Below are 24,624 nucleotides of genomic sequence, written 5' to 3'. Positions count from 1 at the left end.
TTACTGATTCTCACCATTTGGCAGCTCTGTCAAGCACGGAAATCAGCAATATTTGGGTTTCCATATGTTTCCATACGTTTCTATCCATCCCTTCAAGATGTAAAACACTATTTGGTATTTTGAATGTATTCAGAACATGTAGTATTACTTAATATTTCTCAATGCTGATGAACAAATAAGGTCTTAAATAAGAGGCCCGATAGTTCCAAACATTTGTCTCTCCATTAATCTAAAAGCAGAAGTATGCCTTGGCCAAATACATTTTGTCACTTTTTCTTTCTTAGCAGGTTTCACTTCATTTGGTTCTCTTGGCCATGGAGGCCTTACTTCATTCTCCTCCACATCATTTGGTGGTAGTGGAATGGGTAATTTCAAATCTGTATCGACTTCAACTAAAATAGTTAACGGCAGAAAAATCACTACAAAGAGGTACAGTGATTTAAATTTAAATTTGTTAGTGAGTTGTTAATATTTCTTTCCATTCAAAACAAAAGTAGAATATAGTAACTATTTCAGTAAGGTTTGACTCATTGTTTTTATGTTATTGTGTAGATCTTTTTTATCCTGGGGTTAAGTGTAAATTAAGTTGGTGTCCCTGTGGCCTAAGAAAAATGATATAGTGTATCTGATCTGATTTGAAATCATAGTTAAAAAGGTAGCTCAGATAAAGAATCTTGCAAGGGTTTTGAGAACTGGAGAATTAATTGCTTCAAACTTGTGGATAAAATGAAGCTTTATTTTGCTGCTGTAAGATACCATCTCATAGTGAATCACTATGGGCAAGATCTCGCTTGTATTTTTACTGTTTAAAAAAAACCAATACCCATGATCTTCCATGGATTTTTGTCCTGCAGAATTGTTGAGAATGGACAAGAGAGAGTAGAGGTTGAAGAAGATGGCCTGTTAAAGTCTTTAACAATAAATGGTAAGGAGCAGCTGCTACCCTTGGATAACAAGTAATTCATCGCACGCATTTAACAGAAATTTTAAGTTTTAACAAGCATCCTTTGCGGATTAACAGGAACATTTTTTGAAGATTTCAGCGAACTCTTTCATTGTACTATACATAATCTAAAGTATTTAAAAATTGGAGCTCGTATGTCAGACTTTGCATTTTAATTGCTGGGACCACATGAATAGGACCATTTTTTTGTCCTTAAAAATTGTTGTAAATTTCTGTACGCACTTTGCTTTATATTAAACATGATTTTAGGTAAACTTTTACCTTATTTTATTGTTAGGGATATCAATTGTACGCTAATATTAGCATGAATCTTGCTTTTTTGCTATTTTTTGTTTTTAGGTGTTGATATGTGAGCCAATTAATATTTTACTGTGAAGTTAACATTTCCGAAGCAAATTTAATTTCAAGCATTTAGCATTTAGTAGTGAATAATGTTAACATGTTACTGATGGTGCATTTCTAGTTTAAACAAATTAAGGATGTTTTTTTTTTAAGTTTTTGCATGATTGCTGGCAATTTAGTTCATTTTGACAAAAATGTGTAATGTTTAAGCCTAAGCTAATAAATTAAAACTAATGAGCTTAGGTATTTTGTCATTTTTGCTAAAAAGTTAAAAATGAATAAATGCTGATATTTGTGGTGCTTCTTTCTTGGGGTAATGCTTTGTAGCTTTTATATGTGCCTATGTAAATACTAATTCTATTTTACTTTCAGCCCTTCTTGTGAACTTTTCCTTTGCACACATTCTTTATATAAAACTTGGATTCTGCTTAATGTCAGACACAACATTCTGAACTAACACAAATATAATTTCTTTAAATTGGGTAGACTTTAACATACAATTTTAAAATTAATTTTAAGAGGAGGTCTTAATTTTCATTACAGTAGTTCTCAACCTACAACCATTCGTTTAGCGACTTTTTGAAGTTATAATAGCACTGAAGGAAGTGGTTTATAATCAATATTTGCACTTTACACTGTCTCAGCCTCTCTATTGTCATATGATCAAAATTCAGGCTCTTGGCAACCAACATGTATTTACAAGGGTTGCACGTCCCCGGGTTACGTCATTGCTATTTGTGACCTTCCCAGCCAGCTTCTGACTAGCAAGGTCACTGGGGAAAGATGGATTCATTTAACAACCATGTGATTCACTTAACAACTGCAGTGATTTGATTAACAACCATTGAAAAAGGTGATAAAATCAGGTATGACTTGCTGCTTTGTTTAGCAATGGAAATTCTGGTCCCAATTGTGGTTGTAAGTTAAAGACTATCATCACTGTGTTTAAATACAGTTTTAACCCAGGTGTCTTAAAAATAATTTTTAATAATGCAATTGAATCTGAAAAAACATTAGTTTGCGTTTCATTTTATCCAAAGCAGTGGAAGACAGCAAAAGGACTTGTTTTTTTTCCCTAAACTACGTTTTGTTAAGACAGTTAGGCAACTTTATGGAGCTGCTGTGATTTTGAGATATTGCCCTTTGGATTATTGCTTGCCCTTTTCTAAGGAGACACTGACATTCTTTGAGAAGATGGACTTTCCCTTAAGCAATAAAGCATTCGCTTACAAAATAGGAAGTTTTCAGCAGGCTTATACTATAATGAAGTCTCAGTAACAAAATATAATTGATAAAAATAATAAATACTAACATGGAAACATATTAACTACCTCCAATTTATTTCTTTCAGAAGTAAGTGAGCAACATATTTCAGATTACGTTCTAAACTATTTATTGCCTGTTACTGAATGTTTGTTATAATTACTGAGATTTCAGTAGAAGTTTCAGAAAAACTCAGAGATCAGCTTTAGCAAGTTGTAACTTATCGGTGCATTTAAAACATGTATACATACCGTATACATGTTCCAAGATTATGCTCTAATACCTAGCAACAATTGTGTTTAAAAAGCATTGTGCTTTCAGAGGGCTATCTGAAGGCCCATTAAAGCCCAAATGTACATTTGTCAATGAGATAAAATCTTTATATTAAAATTATTGGAAGTTAAACTTCTTTGAAAGAGTTTTTCTATAATAGGATTTATCTTGACTGGTGAGCTAGAAGAAACAAATCAGAATAAAAGTGCAACCCAAGACATTTTTCTGTTTAATTTTTAATTAAGTTTATGAAAATTGCTGGAATACACCTTGAACAGGCTATTTTTGGTGAAAATGTACCTGTTACTTAACACTCACAGAACAGCTATTAAATTTTGCTATTAGGCAAAACTTACCAGGAACCAGAAGAGTAACTTACCAGTTTTCATGCTACTTCATCACAGCATAGTGTACTACACATTATATTCCCAGCAGTACCCAGCAGGTTTAATTTGGGCATTTTTGCTTGACTGGTGTATTGAAGTTAATCTAAAGCTCTGTGTGTACTGCAGTTCAAATATCAGAACTTTATATTTAAAAAATGCCAAATTATACATCCTTCCCTCCTAATACAGTTTGACATCTTTGTTATGCAAAATTCTCCTTCCATATCATTTGAAATTTCACTCATCAGATATGAATTATTTGCAAAGCACTCACCTCCAACCTTTAAGTGAAAGCATAGCCTTTAGGGAAGTTTTGACAAAATATCTGATCAATTCTCATTAACAAATATACCCTATATGTGATGTTGCCTTCCAAGAACAGATATCATCAGAATGCTGAGTCCTTTGCCAGTTAATTTCTGCATTTCCACTGCATGATCATAGCATTGACAAAGCCCTGGCCTCCTGCTTGCCTGGCTTGCTTGTCTGTCTTGTTTCAAATATATTGCATGCAGGTAGTTGTCACTTAGCGACTATGATTGGAACTGGCAACTCGCCATGGTTGTTAAGCAGAAATTCGTGGGATTGTGTGAGGCTAATTTCCTCTTTTGTTAAGTGAATCACTCTGGTCATTAGGTAAAAACATCGGGTGACTGACTTACGATTTCTGCCTTCTCTATTAGCTATACTTCTTGCAAACCAGTTGCAAAACACACAAATGGCAATCGTGATGGGGATGCTGCAATGGTTGTAAATGCACAGTGATTGCAAAGCATCTGACTGGCAATCGTCAGTCAGTGCTCACAAAGCTATTTTTATACTAGTAACTGAACAGTTGCTAAATGAGGCAGTTGGTAAGTGAGGACTATATCTAGTTTAAGATGTATATCTACATCTAATTTGGATCTTGAATCTAACTCTTAGATACTAACCTTTCTGACATTGCAAGCGAATTTCAGATTTCTTGTTGCTTCTTTGTACAGTACAATGTATCTGGATAAGTATGTTCTTGGAATGTCAAATAGTGTAAGTAACACCAAGAATTGTGGCATGTTTATTTGGTTAATTTGTTTGCAATTCTCACATTCTGATGAATCTGTTGCTACAACCACATGGTGAAATATAGTTCCCCAGTAGCTGTTTATAAGCAAAATATTAGATCCTGCCCTTGAACATTGCTGCTAGGAAAAGAATAATGGGTGGTATTATTCACTGCTTGAGTTAGTGAAGGAAGCATAGAACTGTTTGCCTTTGATGGATTTTGATCTGATTTGTGTGATAAAAGGCAGCAGTGTGCATGAGTAATAGAAATATATGATCTGAAGAGAATGCCTGTAGTACATTACATCAACCAGATGTCTTTGAAGGCAGGAATACTGTCCCTTCTAGGCATAAAAATTTGCTGCAGCTGTCCTGATTATTTCTTTCATTTCTAGGTCCTCCCTTCTGCCCATACTTCTTTTCTTCAGTTCTATCTAATTTTCAACATATGAAATCCTTGGTTGATTTCTTGAGTGAAGCAAAATGTACTGTCTACCAACCTTAATAAGAGGAAGTAGATGGACATTGGTTCTCTCTGATCTTGGTTGTTTCCATGCAGATGTTTCATTACCTTACTAAGTAACATCATCCAGATTAGAAAGAAATAGATTTTGGTCTCCAGAGGAAGTAGAGTCTATTGTGGAGGGGACGTGATAAAGGGATAACTTACTTTTTCCAATATTTTCTTAACTGTAGCTCCAGAGCTACCAGCCAAATGGGTGGGGAAACACAACACAAATCCTTCCTTTTTTACCTGCTTAATGTAAGGTAAACCTCAGTTTAACCTCTTCCACCAATATTTCCATTACAATACTTCCTGCTCTTCCCTTTTTCTCCCAGTGACACAATTCATTGTATCAAATTCTGTAGTAAAAAGTCACTATTCATCAACAGTTTTTCATATTGGGTTGATTTTTTAAATCTGAATTTTATCCTGCCTTTATTGTTTTAGAAGTACTAACTCAAGTACTAACATATATAATTCCGTCTTCTTCCTATTTTCCCCACAATAACAATTCTTGCAGATGGGTCAGGCTGAGAGAATGACTTGCCCAAAGTTATCCATCTGGCTTTCATGCCTAAAGTGGGACTTAGTTGCATCTAATTCTATTTATATATCTGAGATAAATCACTTATTTGTCTTATTAATTTCAACTGAAATTTAACTTGAATGGACTGCATCCAGCTTGTTATTTATGACTGTATTTCAAAACATGGGGTTTTGGCATGATAAAGATTTATTTTGCCTTCAAACTTAGGTAAACTTCAAAATATTTTATGGATAGCTACTATTGTGATTTAAGAGTAGCCCAGAATTGCTGCTACAATCTGATTATTATTATTATTATTATTATTATTATTATTATTATTATTATTATTATTATTATTATTATTATTATTATTATTATTATTATTATTATTATTATTAATATTTGTTCTACTTCAAAATAGAGCTTGCTACATTTAGTTCTGATACCCGGGTTCTGATATTTCATTGTCTATATTGTGAACAAATTGCAGTTTTTATCTTAAGTACATTTTATTAACCTGTCTTCTATCCAGTTGCTAGATTGAATGCTTTCGTTGTAACTTTGGATTGATTTCCGACAAGGTATTGCTAAATTGTTCTTTTTTTTTTAAAAAAAAAAGTGTTTTTTGTAAAGGAAAAGTGTTTCTGCCAGTTGTGTAAGAGAAAAAAAATCATTGTTCAATATTGTTATATTCATATTTGGGCTTTTTCTATTCTGCCTGCTTAGCTATAGTTGATTTGTAATTGACAGTATTGTATCAGTATATTTTCAGTTACTCTGCTGCAATGTATGTCTGGAGTATTTCTGTTGGCTGACCTATTTGCAGGGTTGTGTCCTCAACTCTTTTTTAAGTTGCTTAGCTTCAGTTTCTTCATCTGTAAAATTATTTTACTGATTTTAAAACATCTCATTGATTAATGTGTGTTTAATAAAATGTATCAGGTTATATAAGATTATCATGACAAAAGACCTTTGATTTAATATAATTTATTTATAGCATTCCCAAATAGGGGAGTACTCTATGAAATATTAATTTAGCTTTTAATTAGGGATAGTTTGGACTATTAGACCTCAGCTCCAAAAATCTGACCAATTGCTAGACTAAAGCAAAGAAACACTAGAAATATTGTGCTATCATCTATTTATCTGATTTTTGCAGCTCAAGTCTGGTAGATCTAGAGGTGTTGAACTGCTGTCTTAAATAAGTATAAATTCTTATTAGAATCTCTGCTGACTCCTTTGTTTGGAGATCTTTTTCCCCACTTTTGCTTGTAATCTAAAACTATCATGACAATAGGATATTGATGAATATTTATTTGGTTGATAGAAATAGCCATCTGTATCTCATACAACTGATTCACACAAAATAATAAACCAACATAAAACCCCTGGTGCCCAGGGATAAACAATAACCCTTATAATGGAGAAAAGCACATCTATATCAGCAGAATTCATCTAGGAACTGGCTAGGTATTCAGTACCTTTCAAAATGCTAACTTGGATTAAGATCACTTATTTATTCACTTATTATAGCTACAATTTCAGACACGTGATTGTGGATGGCAAACAATAATAAAACAATTAAAAATTACATCATACAAAAATAAGTATGGTAGCCAAAAATTATGATCAACATAATTATCAATATAGCCAGGAAACAGAGCCGTTCACATGCTTGGGATCCCAGGCCATGGCGCACAGGTCTTCAAGATCTCAAGGAGAGGTCAGTGGAGTTGTGGTTATATTAATCTATGAAGGGAGAACATTCAAGAGGGCAGAGGCTATAGCAGAGAAAGCACACCTCTTAATCCCCACAAGGTGACATTCCTTGGCTGAGGGGCCCATAACATGCCCAACATGCTGGACTGAACTGGAAGACATAGAAGAACCTTGTCACTGGAAGGCCCAAATACCCAAAGCCATCAGTTTTGTTTTGAGTTTAGACAAAGCCCATTGCTCCTCATCCAGGCCCTTATAGCCTCCAGGCATTGGAAAAAGACATCCACAATATTGCTCAGATGGGCTAGGATGGAGATACAAAGCTGGATATCAGCAGCATATTAATGACCCCTCTGTTCAAATTGTTAGATCAACTAGTGGCCTCATGTTGATGTTAAATAGGAAAGGAGAGGGAACTGATCCTTGGAACACCCAACAAAACAGGAGCCACAGGCTAGGTCTCTGCCCTCCATCAACACCAACTGGAACCGACCCCTGAAGAAAAAGGAGAATCAGTGCAATATATTGCTGCCCACCCCTAGCTCCTGAATTCTGTCCAGAAGAATACTGTGATTGATGGTATTGCTGAGGGGTCAATCTCAGTCTTGTAACCTGGCCTGAACCCTGAGTGAAAGGGAACCAGATAATCTCCTACATTCTTAAGCCTACACCACAAGAATTTTGATTAACTTGTTTTCATATTATACATAAGTGGTTTTTGCAATTTTCAAAAGAATTTTACCATATGAAATAGAGAATTGCTCTCTGAATTGCTTTCTTGTTCATTCCTTGGATCCTAGCCACTGCTTTCTGGATACGTTCTTTTTAAGCACAAAAAGTTATTTTAATTATTCTGAAATTTAGCATATCAAGTCTCTAGGAAAAATATGCATATTAATATGACGGAAAAATAATGAATATTTGGTGTTGGCTTATCAAGATAAATAATTTCACTCTTCATTTAGTATTCACAAAATACTAGGCCTTGTAATAACCATTTTGGAATTACCAGTAATTTTGAATATTCTCACCTAGGAATAATTCTTAAATCTTCATCAGCAAAGACACTACTTTAATCAAGTGTGGTGTATAATTTTATTTTGCAATACTTCACTATATTAGGCTCCAGCTCCTTTTGTTAGCTTTGCCTTTCATTTGAAAGGGATACTGCATTCAGTTGTCATGTTGGTGAATTTAGTTACATTAGAGTTTACTGAGCAGCAATGGGCACTAGTATTAACTTTCACTGACAAGACAAGGCTTAAAAGTTGCTTTTGTTGACTTAAAAATGGGGTTTGAATTAATTCTTTGGGCTGCCATGAAGAATTGCAAATCAAATTGCTGGGCAGCCTATTATTGTGTTTCATAAGACCTGACTTGAATTATGTGACACACTTCTTTAGGATAATTCTCAGCATGGTTTATTTAGGTCAATCTCAAATCCTTCTCATCTCATCCTTCTCATTCTTTTGGCTGCTGTGGATTAGCAAGAAAATACATTCGTCTGTTTTCTTCACTTGCTCTTATTTAGAAAGAATTCCGACATGCTTGTAGTCATTTTCCAATTCATAAACATTTGTACTATTTTTCTTCTTTGGTTGACTAGTGACTTTAATTTTGAAGCGTAAGAGTGGGATTTATGTAAGAGGAAATGGCCGTAGAAATAATAGAAATATGATTTCCATAGATATCAGATAAAATTCAAATTTATCTGAATGTAGACTGCAATTAGAGAATAATGAACATACCATAAAAATGGAAACATAAATAATGTTGAGAAATAAAAGATTACTCAAATTGGAAGGTCATGACCTCCAAGCAGGATGGCATTTTATATTTATTTATTTATTTATATTTGGTGCTTCTAGACCCCCCCCTCTCCCAGAAGGGACTCGGGGCGGTGTACAGTCCATAGAGAATATCACAAAATACAATAAAAAAGTTAAATATGTACAGTTTGGAGGAGGTTAAAATGCAATTAAAAGAACTGTACAAAGCTAATATAAATATAAGTTTTAAATCCCTAAAACAGACACAACAAATTAAAAAACCCCTAAGATAACCAGATAATAATACATTTGCCAGGAGGGACAGTTGTGATTATGCCAGGCCTGCTAATCAGAACAGGTGAGTCTTCAATTTTTGCCGGAAGGAGCGGAGGTCAGAAGTGGTTCTAATGTCGGGGGGGAGGTCATTCCAGAGGGTTGGGCCCATCACAGAGAAGGCCCTATTCCTTGGTGTCGCCCGTTGGCATTGCCTAGTGGACGGCACCAGGAGAAGTCCCTCCCTGTGTGAGCGAATTGGCCGCAGGGATGTATGTGGGAGGATGCGATCCCGCAAGTAACTAGGTCCCGTGCCATGGAGCGCTTTAAAGATGGTAATCAGCACCTTGAAACGCACCCGAAAAACCACAGGTAGCCAGTGCAGCTCGCGCAGGAGAGGTGTTACGTGGGAGTACCTCGTACTCCCCATCACAGCCCGCGCGGCTGCGTTCTGAACTAACTGCAGTCTCCAGGTGCGTCCCAAGGGCAACCCCATGTAGAGAGCGTTGCAGTAATCCAGGCGGGACGTCACCAGCGCATGAGTGACCGTGCGTAGGGCATCCCGGTCCAGTAGGGGGCGCAATTGGCGCACCAGGCGAACCTGGTGGAACGCCCCCCTTGCCACGGCTGCCACATGGTCATCCATTGACAGCCGGGCATCAAGGAGGACGCCCAAATTGCGCGCCCGTTCCACAGGGGGCAATTGTTCGCCCCCTATGGCCAGCGATGGAATCAGCTGGCTGAACCGAGGTGCCGGTAGCCACAGCCACTCGGTCTTGGAAGGGTTGAGTTTAAGTCTGTTGTCCCCCATCCAGACCCCGACGGCTTCCAAACACCGGGACATCACTTCGACAGCCTCGTTGGGGTGGTTTGGGGTTGAAATATACAGCTGAGTATCATCAGCGTAGAGGTGATACTCAACCCCAAAACCACGGATGATCTCACCCAGCGGCTTCACATATGTGTTGAACAGGAGAGGCGAGAGGACCGACCCCTGTGGCACTCCACAAGTGAGTGGCCTCGGGGTCGACCTCTGTCCCCCTGTCAACACACATTGCCTCCGGTCGGAGAGGTAGGAGCCGAACCACCGCAAAACGGTACCTCCGACTCCTATCCCCTCCAACCGGCGCAATAGGATACCATGGTCGATGGTATCAAAAGCCGCCGAGAGGTCTAATAGGACCAGGATAGAGGAACAACCTCTATCTCTGGCCCTCCAGAGATCATCAACCAACGCGACCAAGGCTGTCTCTGTGCTGTGCCCGGGTCGGAAGCCGGACTGGCGTGAGTCTAGATACTCGGATTCGTCAAGGTGTTGTGGAAACTGCTGCGCCACCACATTCTCAACAACCTTTGCTAGAAACGGAAGGTTGGAGACTGGACGATAGTTAGCTAGCTCCATTGGGTCGAGTGAAGGCCTCTTCAGTAAGGGCCTCACCACCGCCTCCTTCAAGGCGGTTGGTAAGGATCCCTCACCCAATGAGGCATTCACCAGGCCCAGAAGCCAGCCTCGGGTCACCTCCCAAGATGCCAGTACCAACCAGGAGGGACACGGGTCCATTAAACATGTGGTGGGTCGCAGCCGTCCACGCAACCTATCCAAATCCTCGGGGGCAACAGAATCAAACTCCTCCCAGGATGGTCTCACAAGACTCGCTGTTGGCGGCCCGTCCGGTCCACTGAGGGGGGCCCATCCGCTCCGGATCTGAGCGACTTTATCCTGCAGATATTCCCCAAACTCCTCTGCTCTGCCCTGCAAGGGTGCCCCCCGCGTCCTCTGTGACAAGAGGGAGCGGGTCACCCTAAACAGGGCGGCAGGGCGGTTATCCGCGGACGCAATAAGAGCAGCGCAATATCTACGTTTGGCCGCCCTTAATGCCACAAGGTAGGTCCGTAAGTAGGCTCTTACCTGTGTTCGATCAGATTCGGAGCGTGAGGACCTCCACCTGCTCTCTAGACGTCTCCTATGGCGCTTCATCACCCTCAGCTCCTCGGTATACCAAGGAGCCCGGGTGGGTTGCTGCCGCAGGAGAGGTCGCAAAGGCGCAACCCGGTCCAAGGCCCCAGCCGCCGCCCTGTTCCAGGCGGCCGCTAGGTCCTCTGACCGAGCGTGTGTCAGGGCTACAGGTAATGGCCCAAGCTCCGTCTGGAACCTATCCGGCTCCATCAGGTGCTTGGGGCGGTACCAGCTTGGACCATCTGGTCCCGCCTCCTCGCGGTGGGGGGTAGCGCCAGGGAAGTCCAGCCGGAGACATGAGTGATCTGACCATGATAGGGGTGTAACAACAAAGTCCCCTATACCCAGATCACTCGTCCACTGCTCAGATACAAAAACAAGGTCCAATGTGTGGCCACCTTCGTGTGTGGGGCATGCCTTCCTTTGGTATGAAAAAGGATCTGCACACAAATATTTCAATAGACACTACATCAGACAGTCCTTGTTATTAATATGGAACAAAATTAAACACGACCACTATACCAAAACACCTATTTGGCTATCTACGACGGAAGCATACATACACCCAAATTTAATTAATATGGAAAATATAGTTACATATAAAGAGTTATTGAACAGACAGGGGGAGATTAAAACTAGATTAGAATTGGCATCACAAGGGGTACAAGTAGAATGGTGGTCCTATTTACAAACACAATCAAGGTTTGCACAGGATTTGGAAGAAGGAAGGTATTGCTAAAGATTACACAATATTAGATAAACTTTTGATACAGACAGAAAACAGGTTGATCAAAGTGTTGTATAGATTTTTGTTGGAACATAAGCTAGAGGAGGAACATGTCAAAGAAACTGATCGCCTGGCTGAAAAATTTCAGTTATAATGTAGAATTGGATAAGTGGGAAAAACTTTGGATACTTAATCAGAAACTTACAATGGCTACGGTGTATAAAGAAAATCTTTATGATGTTCTACAGATGGCATCTCCCCCCAGCACGGCTCTCCAAAATGTTTAAAAATCTGGCCCCAAATTGTTGGAAGTGTAAAAAAACACCAGGCATTTTTTATCATATGTGGTGGACATGCAATGAGGCAAAAAAATATTGGAAAATGATTCAATCATGGTTAAAACAAATGGTGGGAGACCAAATTTTGTTTAAACCAGAAATTTTTCTCCTAGGTATAATACCGGAGGGGTTTAAGAAAGATACGCTTTATCTAATTATATATGTACTAACTGTGGCGCGCATAACCTATGCACAATATTGGAAAAAAGAAAATGCACCATCAGAGCTAGATATAATCAGAAAAGTGTTGGCCTGTGCGGAAGCAGATAGGCTCACTCTTGAACTTAAAAATAAAGGGGAATCAGAATATTTTGAAGTTTGGAACAGATTTTATGATTGGTATAAGACAAGGTGACAAGACTGGAACAAGCTGTATATATTGTGAATGGACAGAAGGATAGATAATGCACTAAGTAGGCTAATAATTAATGGTTGAGACTAGTTGTATATAATGTGATTGTATGGTCACTTCGACTTCACGGTACTGTATTGTTTTAAATGTAAAAATTATATATATGGATTTTGGGCTGGGTTTTGGTCTTAAAGTGCAGTTGGAGCTGCCGGCTTTCTATAAAATTTGGTGGGGGTGTGTGGAGTGCTGGCTTTGTTTCAGTAAGTGGAATGATTGGTTGTGTGGCTGTATTATGATTGGTAGATTGGTGCTGATTGGTGCTGGCTGTGTGTCCGTTGTTTCGGGTTGTTGTTTCGTGTTGTAACAGCCTGGGTGGTAGGTGGGACTCCTTTGTTGACTAGGGCTGGTTTCCAGATGTCTGGTAGGCGGGAGGTATCATCACGTTTATTCATATTGTGGGGATGTTTCTCTATTTCGATAGCTTCCATAATTATTCTCTTGTTGAAGTGTTCAGTTTTGGAGATTAACCTGGTTTCTTCAAAATAAATTTCATGTCCTGTAGCTTTAAGGTGCTGGAAAAGAGAAGAAGTTTTTTCTTTTTTTCTTACTGCCTTCTTGTGTGCATTTATTCTCCTGTTCGTTTGCCCTATGTATGTTGCAGGGCAGATTATATATACAGCACAAATACAACACACACACACACCACCCACACAAACACACATTCTTGTTATATATATAAAATGGAATCATAAAATGAAAGGGTTGCAATGCACTTTCTAGACTAACACCCTGATCAGTATGCCATAAATAATAATAAAAAAGAAAGTATATTACCTGGCTCTCCAATACTTATGTTAAGTAAACAATGTTTTTAAGTTATGCATTATAAAAAGCATATCCATATGAACTTCTCAACTATGACCAATGCAGAATCTATCACTATCACAACAACAACATGTCAGGTTGTAAAATACACATTTCCAAACTCCATTGGCTATGGAAGAGTCTACATAAATTCCTATCTCCTTCATATGCTAAAGGATATGAAGATGTTGACATGCTTGTTTCATAAGACCAAATACTAATTTGGTGCACAGAAAATTCATTTATTAGCTAAATGTAGAGCCACGATATTAGTAGAAATTTATATCAGCTGATCTTTAATTTGACCCTTCTAATTTTGAATTCCATCTAATCTTTGACAGAGATCCTCCAAACAACAACAATAGCCAAAGAAACTACTGTTAATAGTTGAGAAGTCCATATGGCTATACTTTTTATAATGCACAATTTAAAAGTATTTTTGCTTAACATAAGTGTTGGAGAGTCTGGTAATATAATTCCCTTTTTTTCATTTAAGACATACTGTTCTTAAGATTTAAACAAAAAAGAGGTGTGATGTGCCTTTTGAACAATAACCATATCACTTGGTTCTTAAAAGGGCAATTAGCTTATTTTCTTCTGAGCTGTCAATGAAAGGTTTCTTAAGATTGGAGCCATGGCAACACTTTTTTCTTCCATAAGTCATTGTAGTTGGATGCACAAATATTGCCTTCCCAAGTAACATACTTTTCCGTTGTGGGATCTTTCAGATAGAGTGATGGATTAAATTTTTGACATGTGTATATAAACGAAGCAGTATAATATTGTATCTGGGTTTGGATACAGATCAAAGTTTATTGTGGATGTGTTGGTAAAAATTCCCTAAATTATTGCTGTCTCACACTTCAAGTTTAGGCCTGTTGATGCCAATCAGCAAAAATTAGAATATGAAATAATACTGTGCTATGTCTGTAACAGTGGGTGATGTTAGTTAGTTGATGCTAAATAGATCCCACAATAAGCCATAGTCCAATGTGGAGCATTCCTTGGGAAAAGACAACTTTCCTTCCCTTGCTTTGCTCTTTGATCTGGAATAAGAGACATACAATCCTGAGAAAGAAGTGGTAAATATTGACAATATGGATGGCACAGTCCATTAACATTTATGTTGTAGGATAGGATTTTATATTAGTAATGCTAATTATGCCTTGGGTTCTTATTTGTCTTCGAAAAAAACAATGTTTTTTAAAATATCTTAAGCTTTGCCTAGCATATGATAGTTCATGGTTGTTTCAGCGTAGTCCAGATAAAATTCTGCAGACAACAGACAAAACACTTTGTTTCTGTTTGAAATGAAAAGTTCTGTAGATATGGAAGTACTATCATGAGGAATGGACTTTGTGTATTTTCATGTTTCTGGAACAAGAAAATGTTTTTTAAAAGATTCATTACGTTTGATTGGGGGAATAGCTTTTGTTTGTTCTCATGTTTTGAATTCCAAAAGAACTATCCTACTCCATCCCTTCTAATTTTACTCCCAGATCTGTGCAAGACTTCTGTTTAATATGACTACAGTTAAATTGGGACTATACCAATCAAAAATTGTTTGTGTCCAACTCTTAATTCCACTGATAGTCTTTTGGTAATAGGGTATGGAACTTACATGCTAGATACTTAGGTATCACTGATTCGAATGTTGTTCAGGCTTAGCAGAAAATTGTAGTAAGGTTGTTTTCCAAAGTATATTAGTTTGCATTGTAGCTATTGAATTCTGGAATGGAAAAGAACAGAGTTGCTGCTTCTTGGAGAAAAGCTAGATAAACCAGCTCTTGTTATTTTCAGCTGCATTTAGCCACATGTCCATATACATTATAATTGCATTGATTTTCTATGCAACTTTCCTTCATTTATATACATTATATACATTATTTATAGACATTATGTAACCTTCTGTTATATAATTCATTTTCTAAAATCTAGGACTAAGATTTCCTGACAAGGAACGGACAGACTGTGCTTTGAACCCAGCTGAGTAGAAGCAACTCTCTTGAGATGAAACAAGAAAGTTTTTAAATGGGATACAAGACCTCTTTTTACAGAATTGAGCAAGGATTGAAGATACTGGAAGAGATTAACTCACCTCTTCAGATTGCTTTGTCACTGAAAGAAGGTGTTTAAGGAATCCTATGCAATTCTGGAACATAATATTTGTTGGGAAATTGTCAGATAAGATGGAAGGAGGGATTAAATGAGGGCTTAGCTTGGAGACTTTGAGTAGCTGTAAACCTGGGCTTCCCCCAAGATATGGCCATTCTCAGGGGAAGGCAAGCAACTGAGTGGGCCGTGAGGCGTTTGCAATTGGGCAGTGGAAATAGCTGGTGTACGTGCATGCATGCACGTGCATCCTCACTTGCACAAGCAGTGAGCAAGAATGTGCGCACACTCAATTTGTTTTGAGTGGCAGATGTGCCTGCACGCCGCTTGCAAAAATGCAGTTGGGGAACTCTGATATAGATGATAGACATTAAAGTTACTCATTTGTAGCTCTGTTTGCTTCCGTCTGACATTAGTCTTGCTTAAAACTATTCTAGGCCTATATGTGTCCTCTACTGCTAATTTTGTCTTTTCCCTTAGAATTACTTTCTTACCCATTCCTGAAAAAGTACAGCTGAATGTACAATAAATGGATGGTCCCAAGTAGGACAGAACAGTAGGTTTTCTGGCCTCTCTAGATAAGATTAATAGTCTAGTCTTGCAAGTTGCACAAGTTATGAAGAAATGAGTTTGGCATTCTTAACTGTTTTTCCTGATCCTGCAGACTGTTTCAAGGGTGAGAGAGAGATACTGAGGACAGATGGGGCAAGCTTAGGCTTGATTGCTTATCAGCTGGTATCTGGGTTCAGTAAAAATAAGGATTTTCAGACAATATGACATCTGCAGTCTGTACAGTGTCTGTAAGATCAAGGAAATACATGCACTGGAGAGAGAATTTGTTTTTCTCAAATTATGAAAGCTCCCTGAAGAATATTGCTTCTTCCAGAGGAAGCAAAATTACTACCGTAAACTGCAAACCTCACAGCCTTCTGTGGTTTGGGAAGGTGTGAGAAACACCAGGTGGTTGGTTTTTCAGGATGCTTCTTAGTGAAGGCTTTGTGTGAAACCCTGGGGCAAGCATTCACTTAAAGGTTTGGAGCAATAATTAGGAATATAAAGGCAATTCAGCTATTCATGTAGGAAGGCTGAAAATAATTGGGACTAAAAAGCATCTCAAAGTAACTTACTTGAAAACTGATGACTAAATAAATATGGCTTAACATTTTTAAAAATATTAGCTTATTTGCTCCTGTGATAAAAAACCAAAGGCTTACACCAGGGGTGTCAAACTCAAGGCCTGGGGGCTGGATCCGGCCCACAGGGTGGTTAGATCTAGCCCGGGGGCCTCTCTGGAAAAGGACTGGCCCATGGTGCCTCTGCCAGCAAAAACAGAGCTGAGGAGGACTGTATGTGACTCTTCCGAGCTCTGCTTTTGCTGGCAGAGGGTTGCAGGAGGGCGTCATAGCCGAAAACAGTGCTCGGGAGCCTGTTTTCTCTGGCAGAGCACTCGGGCTACCACAGGCTCCCTCGTCATGAGTGACATCGAGCTGGCCACACCCACTCTGCCCCACCAAAATCAAACACAACCCTGATGTGGCCCTCAAAGAAATTGAGTTTGTTATTCCAGGCTTACATAGTCTGTATCATATCCTACTTGTTTGTTCCTGTAGAGCAGGGGTGGAAAACCATGGCCCTTTCATGACTTGTGGACCTCAACTCCCAGAATTCCTGAAACACAAGTCATAAAAGACCATGGTTCCCAACCCCTGCTGTAGAGCACGTCAAGAGTCAGTTTGGTTTAATGCTTAGGACATCAGGCTAATAACTGGGAGACCTTGAGTTCTAGTTCCACCTTATGCACAAAGCCAGCTGGGAAACCTTGGGCCAGTCACTGTCTCAGCTTTAGGAAAGAGGCAATGGCAAACACATTTGAAAAATGCTGCCAAGAAAACGGCAGGGACTTGTTCAGACAGCTTCTGAGAATTAGACACAATTGAGCAGAAGAAGAAAAACTAAAGTATGGCAAATTTAACTATTTCTTTTACATATTGCTTATGTAGGACAGGGGAAATATATGAATCATTTTATAGCGATATAGATTGCTGAGAACTGCCATAGCAAATACTAAACAATTCAGAAATAGATTATAGCTTGTTAAAATTGTTCTTTACCCAAATTATGATACTATAAAAGCACGTAGTGTCAGATGAAAAATCACATTTGTGTTGGTTGTGATGAATGCTCTATTGTGCACATTCCAACCTTCCTTTTCAATTAAAGTTAGGAAAAAAGAAGTCACATTTGAAGCTGTATTATATTCTGGGAGTCCAGCCATCGCAATGTTGCTAAAGTTGAGAAACACTTATCTATAAGAATGCTTTCAAACCCAGCTTTAAAATTAGGAGGGTTCCTGGTGTTTAACATTCTTCAGTGGTGTTTGTATTTTCTCAATGCACAAACAAATGTTGGTGTGGTTTTCCCTTTCCCCTTTCTACTTGAAGCTGGAAAAGAGCAATCAGAGTCATGCCCAGAATTTTCCAAAAATATTTTATTTTCTCTGCCAAGACTAATGAGAGGTCAGTATTGATCAGTATTCTGTCTCATCCTGATAAATGTTCTTCACTGTAGGAATTTGTTTACTGTGACCATGTGTTTATATTTCATGTCTTAAAACTTCCTTCCTTCCTTCCTTCCTTCCTTACTCACTCACTCACTCACTCACTCACTCACCTAAGTGTACTTTCCAGAGTATGAAACTGTATTATGTTGGTTTTAAGTTTGTGGTTCTGTAATCTAAATAACTTTGAATTTGCATGTTGCCTAGTAAGCAGCTGCATTTGGATATTCCAGATTAATGTAACATTCACCTTTAAGCATCAGAACTGGTTTATCTGCTGGAAGATGCTAACTTATTTACAATACCTGAAAGCATAGATATGACTCAGTGCAAAGTTTCTCAAGTGAGGACATTTGTAAGGCTACCACATTACTGGTGGCGATCTTCCCACATTTCAAAATGTTTCCTCTGGTTGATCATTTATTAGTTGTGTTATCCCACTAATGCATAGTTCTGTAGTCCTGACATGAAAATAAGGAAGGAAGGAAGGAAGGAAGGAAGGAAGACTTGTTCCAGTTTTCAAGAGGAATTAAACTAATGGAAACCAAACTGATCATAGTACAGAATTATACCATATTAATACCATGGGTATTCTGTTGTATAGACATTTTGATTTACCTTGATATAACGTTGATGTGTACACACACACACTTTTCCCACGAGATAATAAAAGTTCAGAAAACGAGTAAGACATAGGAAACAAAATCAGTTAAAGCAAAGAGATATGGTATATTTCTTTTCCTTTTCTTCTTACAGTACGTTGCCTTTGATACCCATCATGGCATTGAGGCTTTCATACAATGCTTTTAGTCAGAAAATGTGTAGACTTAATACATCTCATTTTTTTTTAAAGAAAGATACCTTCAAACAGTGAAGATCAAATGGATAAATACCTTTTAAACTTTTGTTTATTCTAAGGAAAAGCAGAAGTATTATCATAACCTCTTACACACACACAGACTTTGAGAATAGGGATGTTAGATAAGCCCTTCTTCCTTTTTTGAGATCCAATTTAGCATGCAGGATTTTAATTTATAAAGCAATAAAATTTTTTGCTCAACTTCATGTCATGCATCAGTTACACCCTTTACTGGAAAGGGAGGCTCTTTGCTTTGTCACTCATACCCTGGTCATCTCCTCTTTAAGAGTATTGCAGTGCGATTTGCAATCCTCGAAAAGTATCTGGAAGCTTCAACTAGTACAAAATTTGGCTGTGTGAGCAATCTTGGGTGCCCCCAAAATGGTGTATGTTATACCATCAAAGCCCCCCCCCCCGTGGCATGGGGTCAAGTTACAATAGAGCTAACTGAACCCCTTCACATCAGCCTGTCCTACCTGGTCTTCAAGGCTTTTGCTCCATTGTGTAGAACACCCCCCCCCCTCCCCTCCACTCATTTTCCAAGTGAGCCAGGCCTCTATTGGCCTCCTGGAGAGGCCTTGCTTAGCGCTCACAGATGAGTATGCAGCCATGGGCCTGGTTAGCAAACAAGCAAACAGACAAATAAATAAATAAATATATTGAGTAACTGATACGGCTTTAGCTCTCTATTTTAAAGTGTTTTAGGTTTTATTTTCTGTTGTGCTTAAAACACCTGTATACAACATGCATAAAAGTCTCTGCAATAAAACATGTAATAGCAGTACATTGTTTTTTATTTTTTCATTTAACCCTTTAATGTATTTTTAGAAAGTTAATGATATAAAATACTTTTTAAAACCCTATAGAAATGAGACGTTTTAAGTACTTTTGATACAAGCAGGTTAACCAGTTGGAAATAGAGAGAGGAAAAACAGCTTCGTGAACAATGTTCACATCAGGAAAACCTGGATGAAGAGTAGATACCTACAATTTGTAATTAGTGTCAATTTCAATAAATATGATTATCTGTACAGATAGTTCTCAGCTTATGACCGATTGCTTAGTGCAGTGATGGCTAACCTTTTTCATACCCGCGTACCAGCCTACGTGCTGGAAAAGGAACACAAAACCATCCCGTGAGGAACACACGGTCTCGCTGGGCTTCACGTGGGCGAAAGCATCGAAACCCGGAAAAGCAGCGTTTCATTGTGCATGCGCGCAGCGGCACCCAAATTTCTGGTTTCCGGCATTGGCGCAGGCTTGACAAAAAACTGGCTGTCACGCATGCACGTAACAGAAACCCAGAAGTTTCCGTTCGTGCATGCGTGCCAGAACACTGCTCTTTTGGATTTTGGTACTCCCGCGCGCACACAAAGGCCAGCTGGCCAATGCGCATGTGTGCACAGGAATGCGGAAGAGGAGCCAGCGTGTGGGATGGCTCTGCATGCTGTTTGTGGCACACATGCCATAGGTTCGTCACCACGGATTTAGTGACTGGTTGACGTTACAATTAATGGAAAAAAGGGGACTTACAACCCAGATTCAAAGTTTTGATGGTGTTGGCCCCTCTGCAGCCATCTTTATGGCTGCTTACAGCATCCTATAGTTATGACACTGCAACTTTTTTTTTTACGATGGTTTTGCTGAAGACGGGCACTTCCAGTTTTCAACCAAACTGCACCTATAACGAAACATTGGTTAACTTAGCAACTGGCCCCTGGGATCCCGTTTCAGGCTCCCTGAGCACTTGCAAATGATTAGTTTAAATTGATTTCAAGATGCAAAGATAAGGGCAGAAGAGGGGTTTCAGGTTTTCCATTCCCACTGTTCATAACCCTGGAAGCCTAAATAATTATTTTGAAATGGGCTGAATCCACTTGGTCCCACCCTTTGGTGACACCTTTTTATATCATTCGGCAGCTCACTAAAGTTTTGGGTGTCATAGGCTGGAAAACTAAATAAACTCTGTATACATTGCCACTAAAGGGTGCTTTGTCACCCATCTACTTAATTCCAGAAGGTAAGAACATACATGGTGAAACCAACCAAAAATCCTTGTTTATTTAATGACTTTACTTTTGACTTACTAGCGATTTTTGCATCAAAATAAGCTTCCGCTTTGCAGTCCTTGCAAAATAAAGTAGTCTAAATAAATAAAATTTAAAGATGAGTGACGTGCCTTTGGAGGCCTGGAAGTGTCACAATTATCACATACCGTATTTTTCGGTGTATAAGACGCACCTTTTTCCCTCAAAAAAGAGGCTAAAATCTGGATGCGTCTTATACACTGAATACAGCATTTTTTGCCTCCTGAAACCGCGGCCCCCCTCACCAAAATGGCCGTGCATAGCCTTTAGGAGCCTTGCAGAGTGCTCCTGGGGGCTGGTGAGGTCAGAAATGAGCGAAGAATGGGCTGTTTTTTGCTCAGTTTTGCCCTCCCATCCCCCAGGAGCACTCTATTAAGCTTCTTTTAATTTTTAATTTTTTTATTTGCCTCTTCAAAATCTTGGTGCGTCTTATACTCTGAAAAATATGGTAATTTTAGATAAGATCATCGATAGAAGGCCATCTTTTCTGGGGAATTGTCATGATCTGCACAATAGGAGTGGGCACCTCAAAGCTAGATATAAGTAGCCATGTTTCTTAACATTGGGCCCGTATTACAAAACATCAGCTGAGATGATAAGTGCTGATGGAAGGAATCAAGTTCCTGAACACGTATTCCAGCAGTTTTTTGAAGCAGATCACTTTCTACTAAATACTAAAATAGGTTTTAGTATTCCTCACAAATAAGTTATGTTGAGCATTTTCCAACAGACCTTTACTATGGGAATCCAGGAATATAGGCTAGGATAATATTATTGGCAAAATAGATGCAATCACATTCTAATTGATCTTAGTTACGATACTGCAATGTCATCATTTTAGAGATAGTTGTTGAATTGGAAACATCTGTTTTTCTGCATGGCAGTTGCTTAACAATCCAATTGCATCTCTGTAAACTATTAGAATCCTCTCTTACTGTTAACTGCATTCACTCATAATACTGAGCCATAAATTCTGCCATTAGTTTAGAATGATGTGTGAAATGGTGTACATCAAGGTGACAGAGTCTTACGGCATAACCCTCTGTCTATAACAGGCGGATAAAACTCAAAGCCCAGGGCCCGGATTTGGCCGCGGGGTGCTAGATCTGGCCTGCGGGGCTACCCTGGGAACAATGGACCGGCCTGCGGTGCCTCTGCCAGCAAAGATGGAACTCGCGAGGACCGCAAGCAGCCCTCCCAAGCTCTGTTTTCGCTGGCAGAGGGTTGCGGGAGGCATCGCAGTTGAAAACAGAGCTTGTGAAAGTCCATTTTCACTGGCAGAGTGCTCGGGCCACCACAAGCACCCCTGACACAAGTGATGTTGAATTGGTCATGCCCATCCTGGCTCCCCGAGGTCAAACACAATCCTAATGTGGCTCTCAATGAATTCAAGTTTGACACTCCTGCTCTATAAAGTGTTTTTTCAAATTTCTTCAGCTACTACTTTAGCTTCTAAGAACCTGAAAAGCTTCTTGGATAAGAAGCAAAACATCTTCAAAGAAAACCAGAAAGTTCAGTTGCCTCTTGGAAAAAACACTTTTGCGACAACCATGACTTAGATGACTGAGAATCTCTAGAGACCTCTCTCTCTAACTACTAATAATGTATATTATAGCTCAGTACACACAGTCCTCAACCTATGACCATAACTGGGATCAGAACTAATGTTGCTAAGCAGTGCAGTAATTGTGAGCTGTGTCCAATTTTACGATCTTTTGCCCATGGTCATTAAGCAAATCACATGGTCATTAAGAAAATCCAGGTTCTATTGACTTAGCTTGTTGGAAGCCACCTAGGAAGTTCACAGGGGGCAATCAGGTATGCCTGGGATATTGCAACTGTCATGAATACATACTGGTTGCCAGGTTCCCAGATTTTAATCATGCGGCCATTGGAACACTGTGACAGTCCTAAGTGTAAGGACTTAGATGTAAGTCACTTTTTTCAGCACTCTGGTAATTTGGAGTTATCATTAAACGAATGGTCATAAGTTGAGGACTAGCTCTGGTCTAGAATGAAGTGATGTTAGGCTAATTTTTCATTTGAAATGTGTTTGAATATTAGTAGCTGGGCTTGGTGTTTAGGCTGTTGGTTTATTTGGTTGCAAACGTTTTGTCACCATTTGAGAAGGCGACGTCAGTGCGTTTGGAGTTGTGTCTTTTGGCACAATTCAAAATGCACTGACGCCTCCTCCTCGAATGGTGACGAAACGTTTGTAACCCAATTGCTAATTTTTCATTTGTTTGACTCTAGCCTAAATTTATCAGGTTAGCCGTAAGTGTGGTCCTGTCTTGGCACTGAGGGATCTATTCTTAGATCCTGACATAATGAAAATTTATGGAAATGAGCCTGTTCCTCCTTTTGGTGGAAGGAATCTCCAGGGCTGAGCGTTTTTATGTATGTTTTATTTCTGCAGCATATTCATGACAGTGGGAGACAAGGAATGATTGTTCTGTTCCTCAGGACTGAGCATTTTTAATATAGTAGAGATTTTTTTTTTTAATGGATGAAAATCCATCTCATCCCATCTATCCACTCCTACCAAGGACTGTCCTTGTCCACTAGGTCAGTGATGGCTAATCTTTTTGTAAACTTGTGCCAAAATTGTGCGTGCGCTATTGCGTGCACATGCGTACCCATGCCCATACCCATAATTCAATAATAATTGGACGTTTTCTCCCTCCTCAGGCTCCGGAGGCTTTCCTGAAGCTTGGGGAGGGCGAAAAACAGGTCCAATGGGCCAACCAGAAGTTCAGAAACAATCTGTTTCCGGCTTCCGGAGGACCTCTGGGGGGCTGGGAGAGGCTGTTTTTATCCCATCCAGGCTTCAGGAAAGCCTCCACAGCCTGGGGAGGGAGAAAAACGGGCTCAATGGCCCTCTGGAAGGTCAAAAATCAGCTGGCTAGCGCGCACATGCACATCAGAGCTGACCACTCACATGCCGGCAAATATGGCTCCGCCTGGCACCTATGTGCCATAGGTTCGGCATCCCGGCAGTAGGTCATTCAGTCCTTTGACAGATATGTGCTCACTTTAGTGGGACACAGTTGACATAATGTGGAAATTAATATTCTTATGGTACTGCAAGGATTTACTGCTTCTGTCCTATCTGGCTACAAAGTAGGGCAGGGGCATGAAAATGCATTAATCTTTAACAATTGCAAGCACTGTGTTTGCTTTGCTTTGTTTGTGTTGGTACAATCATTTTACTATGTGACGAGAACTGAACATGCTGAAATGAAACTTCTTCTGACAGTAGAGATCTTTGGGAGGCTGTACATCTTGCTAAGGTCTTTCATTAGTCCAGCAGTGCTTTTGTTTGGCAAACTATTAAGCATTCTTCAACTGTTAAGTGTTTAGCTTGGTTTCAAAATAGTTTGTCTGAGGTTTAGGCTTGCCAGATCAAATCTTCCAAAAATAGGAGCCTCTAGCAGAGGGCTGCAACAGGCTGTCCAGGTTTTTGCTTCATGGAGTTAAGCTACCAAATGCTGTTTATTACAGACTAACTCTGATTCGCTAACTGTGAAGCCTCCTTCATATGAAGTTTATGGATTCCTCCTCCATGATTAAGCTAAGCTTGGAAACATTTATTTTTGGAAGAACTGTTTAGGTCCATGTTTGCTAACAGGGGAGGAAAAAGTATCTCACAGGAAGAGTGGGAATCAATTTCAAAATATTGCACATAGTTGTAAAAATATTACGAGCTGGTT

General features: G+C 39.2%; 1 protein-coding gene across 4 annotated transcripts in view; it reads left to right on the top strand.

The window, feature by feature from the left end:
- Positions 1-24,624, top strand: part of DNAJB6 (DnaJ heat shock protein family (Hsp40) member B6) — a 66,839-nt gene that overhangs the window by 22,005 nt on the left and 20,210 nt on the right. For 2 of the 4 annotated variants that reach the window (XM_081971503.1, XM_081971501.1), the window contains exons 7-8: positions 285-429; positions 855-925. In XM_081971503.1, coding sequence (XP_081827629.1) covers positions 285-429; positions 855-925 — 216 coding nt within the window. Of the gene's footprint in view, positions 1-284; positions 430-854; positions 1,607-24,624 lie in introns of those variants that run through there. The other 2 variants (XM_081971502.1, XM_081971504.1) reach the window with 2 other exon arrangements.

This window comes from Natrix helvetica (assembly GCF_964273705.1).
Source record: "Natrix helvetica genome assembly, chromosome: Z".
In the NCBI taxonomy this organism is placed as follows: Eukaryota; Metazoa; Chordata; class Lepidosauria; order Squamata; family Natricidae; genus Natrix; species Natrix helvetica.
The sequence above is the reverse complement of the archived record's forward strand: the minus strand, read 5'-3'. Positions and strand labels throughout refer to the sequence as shown.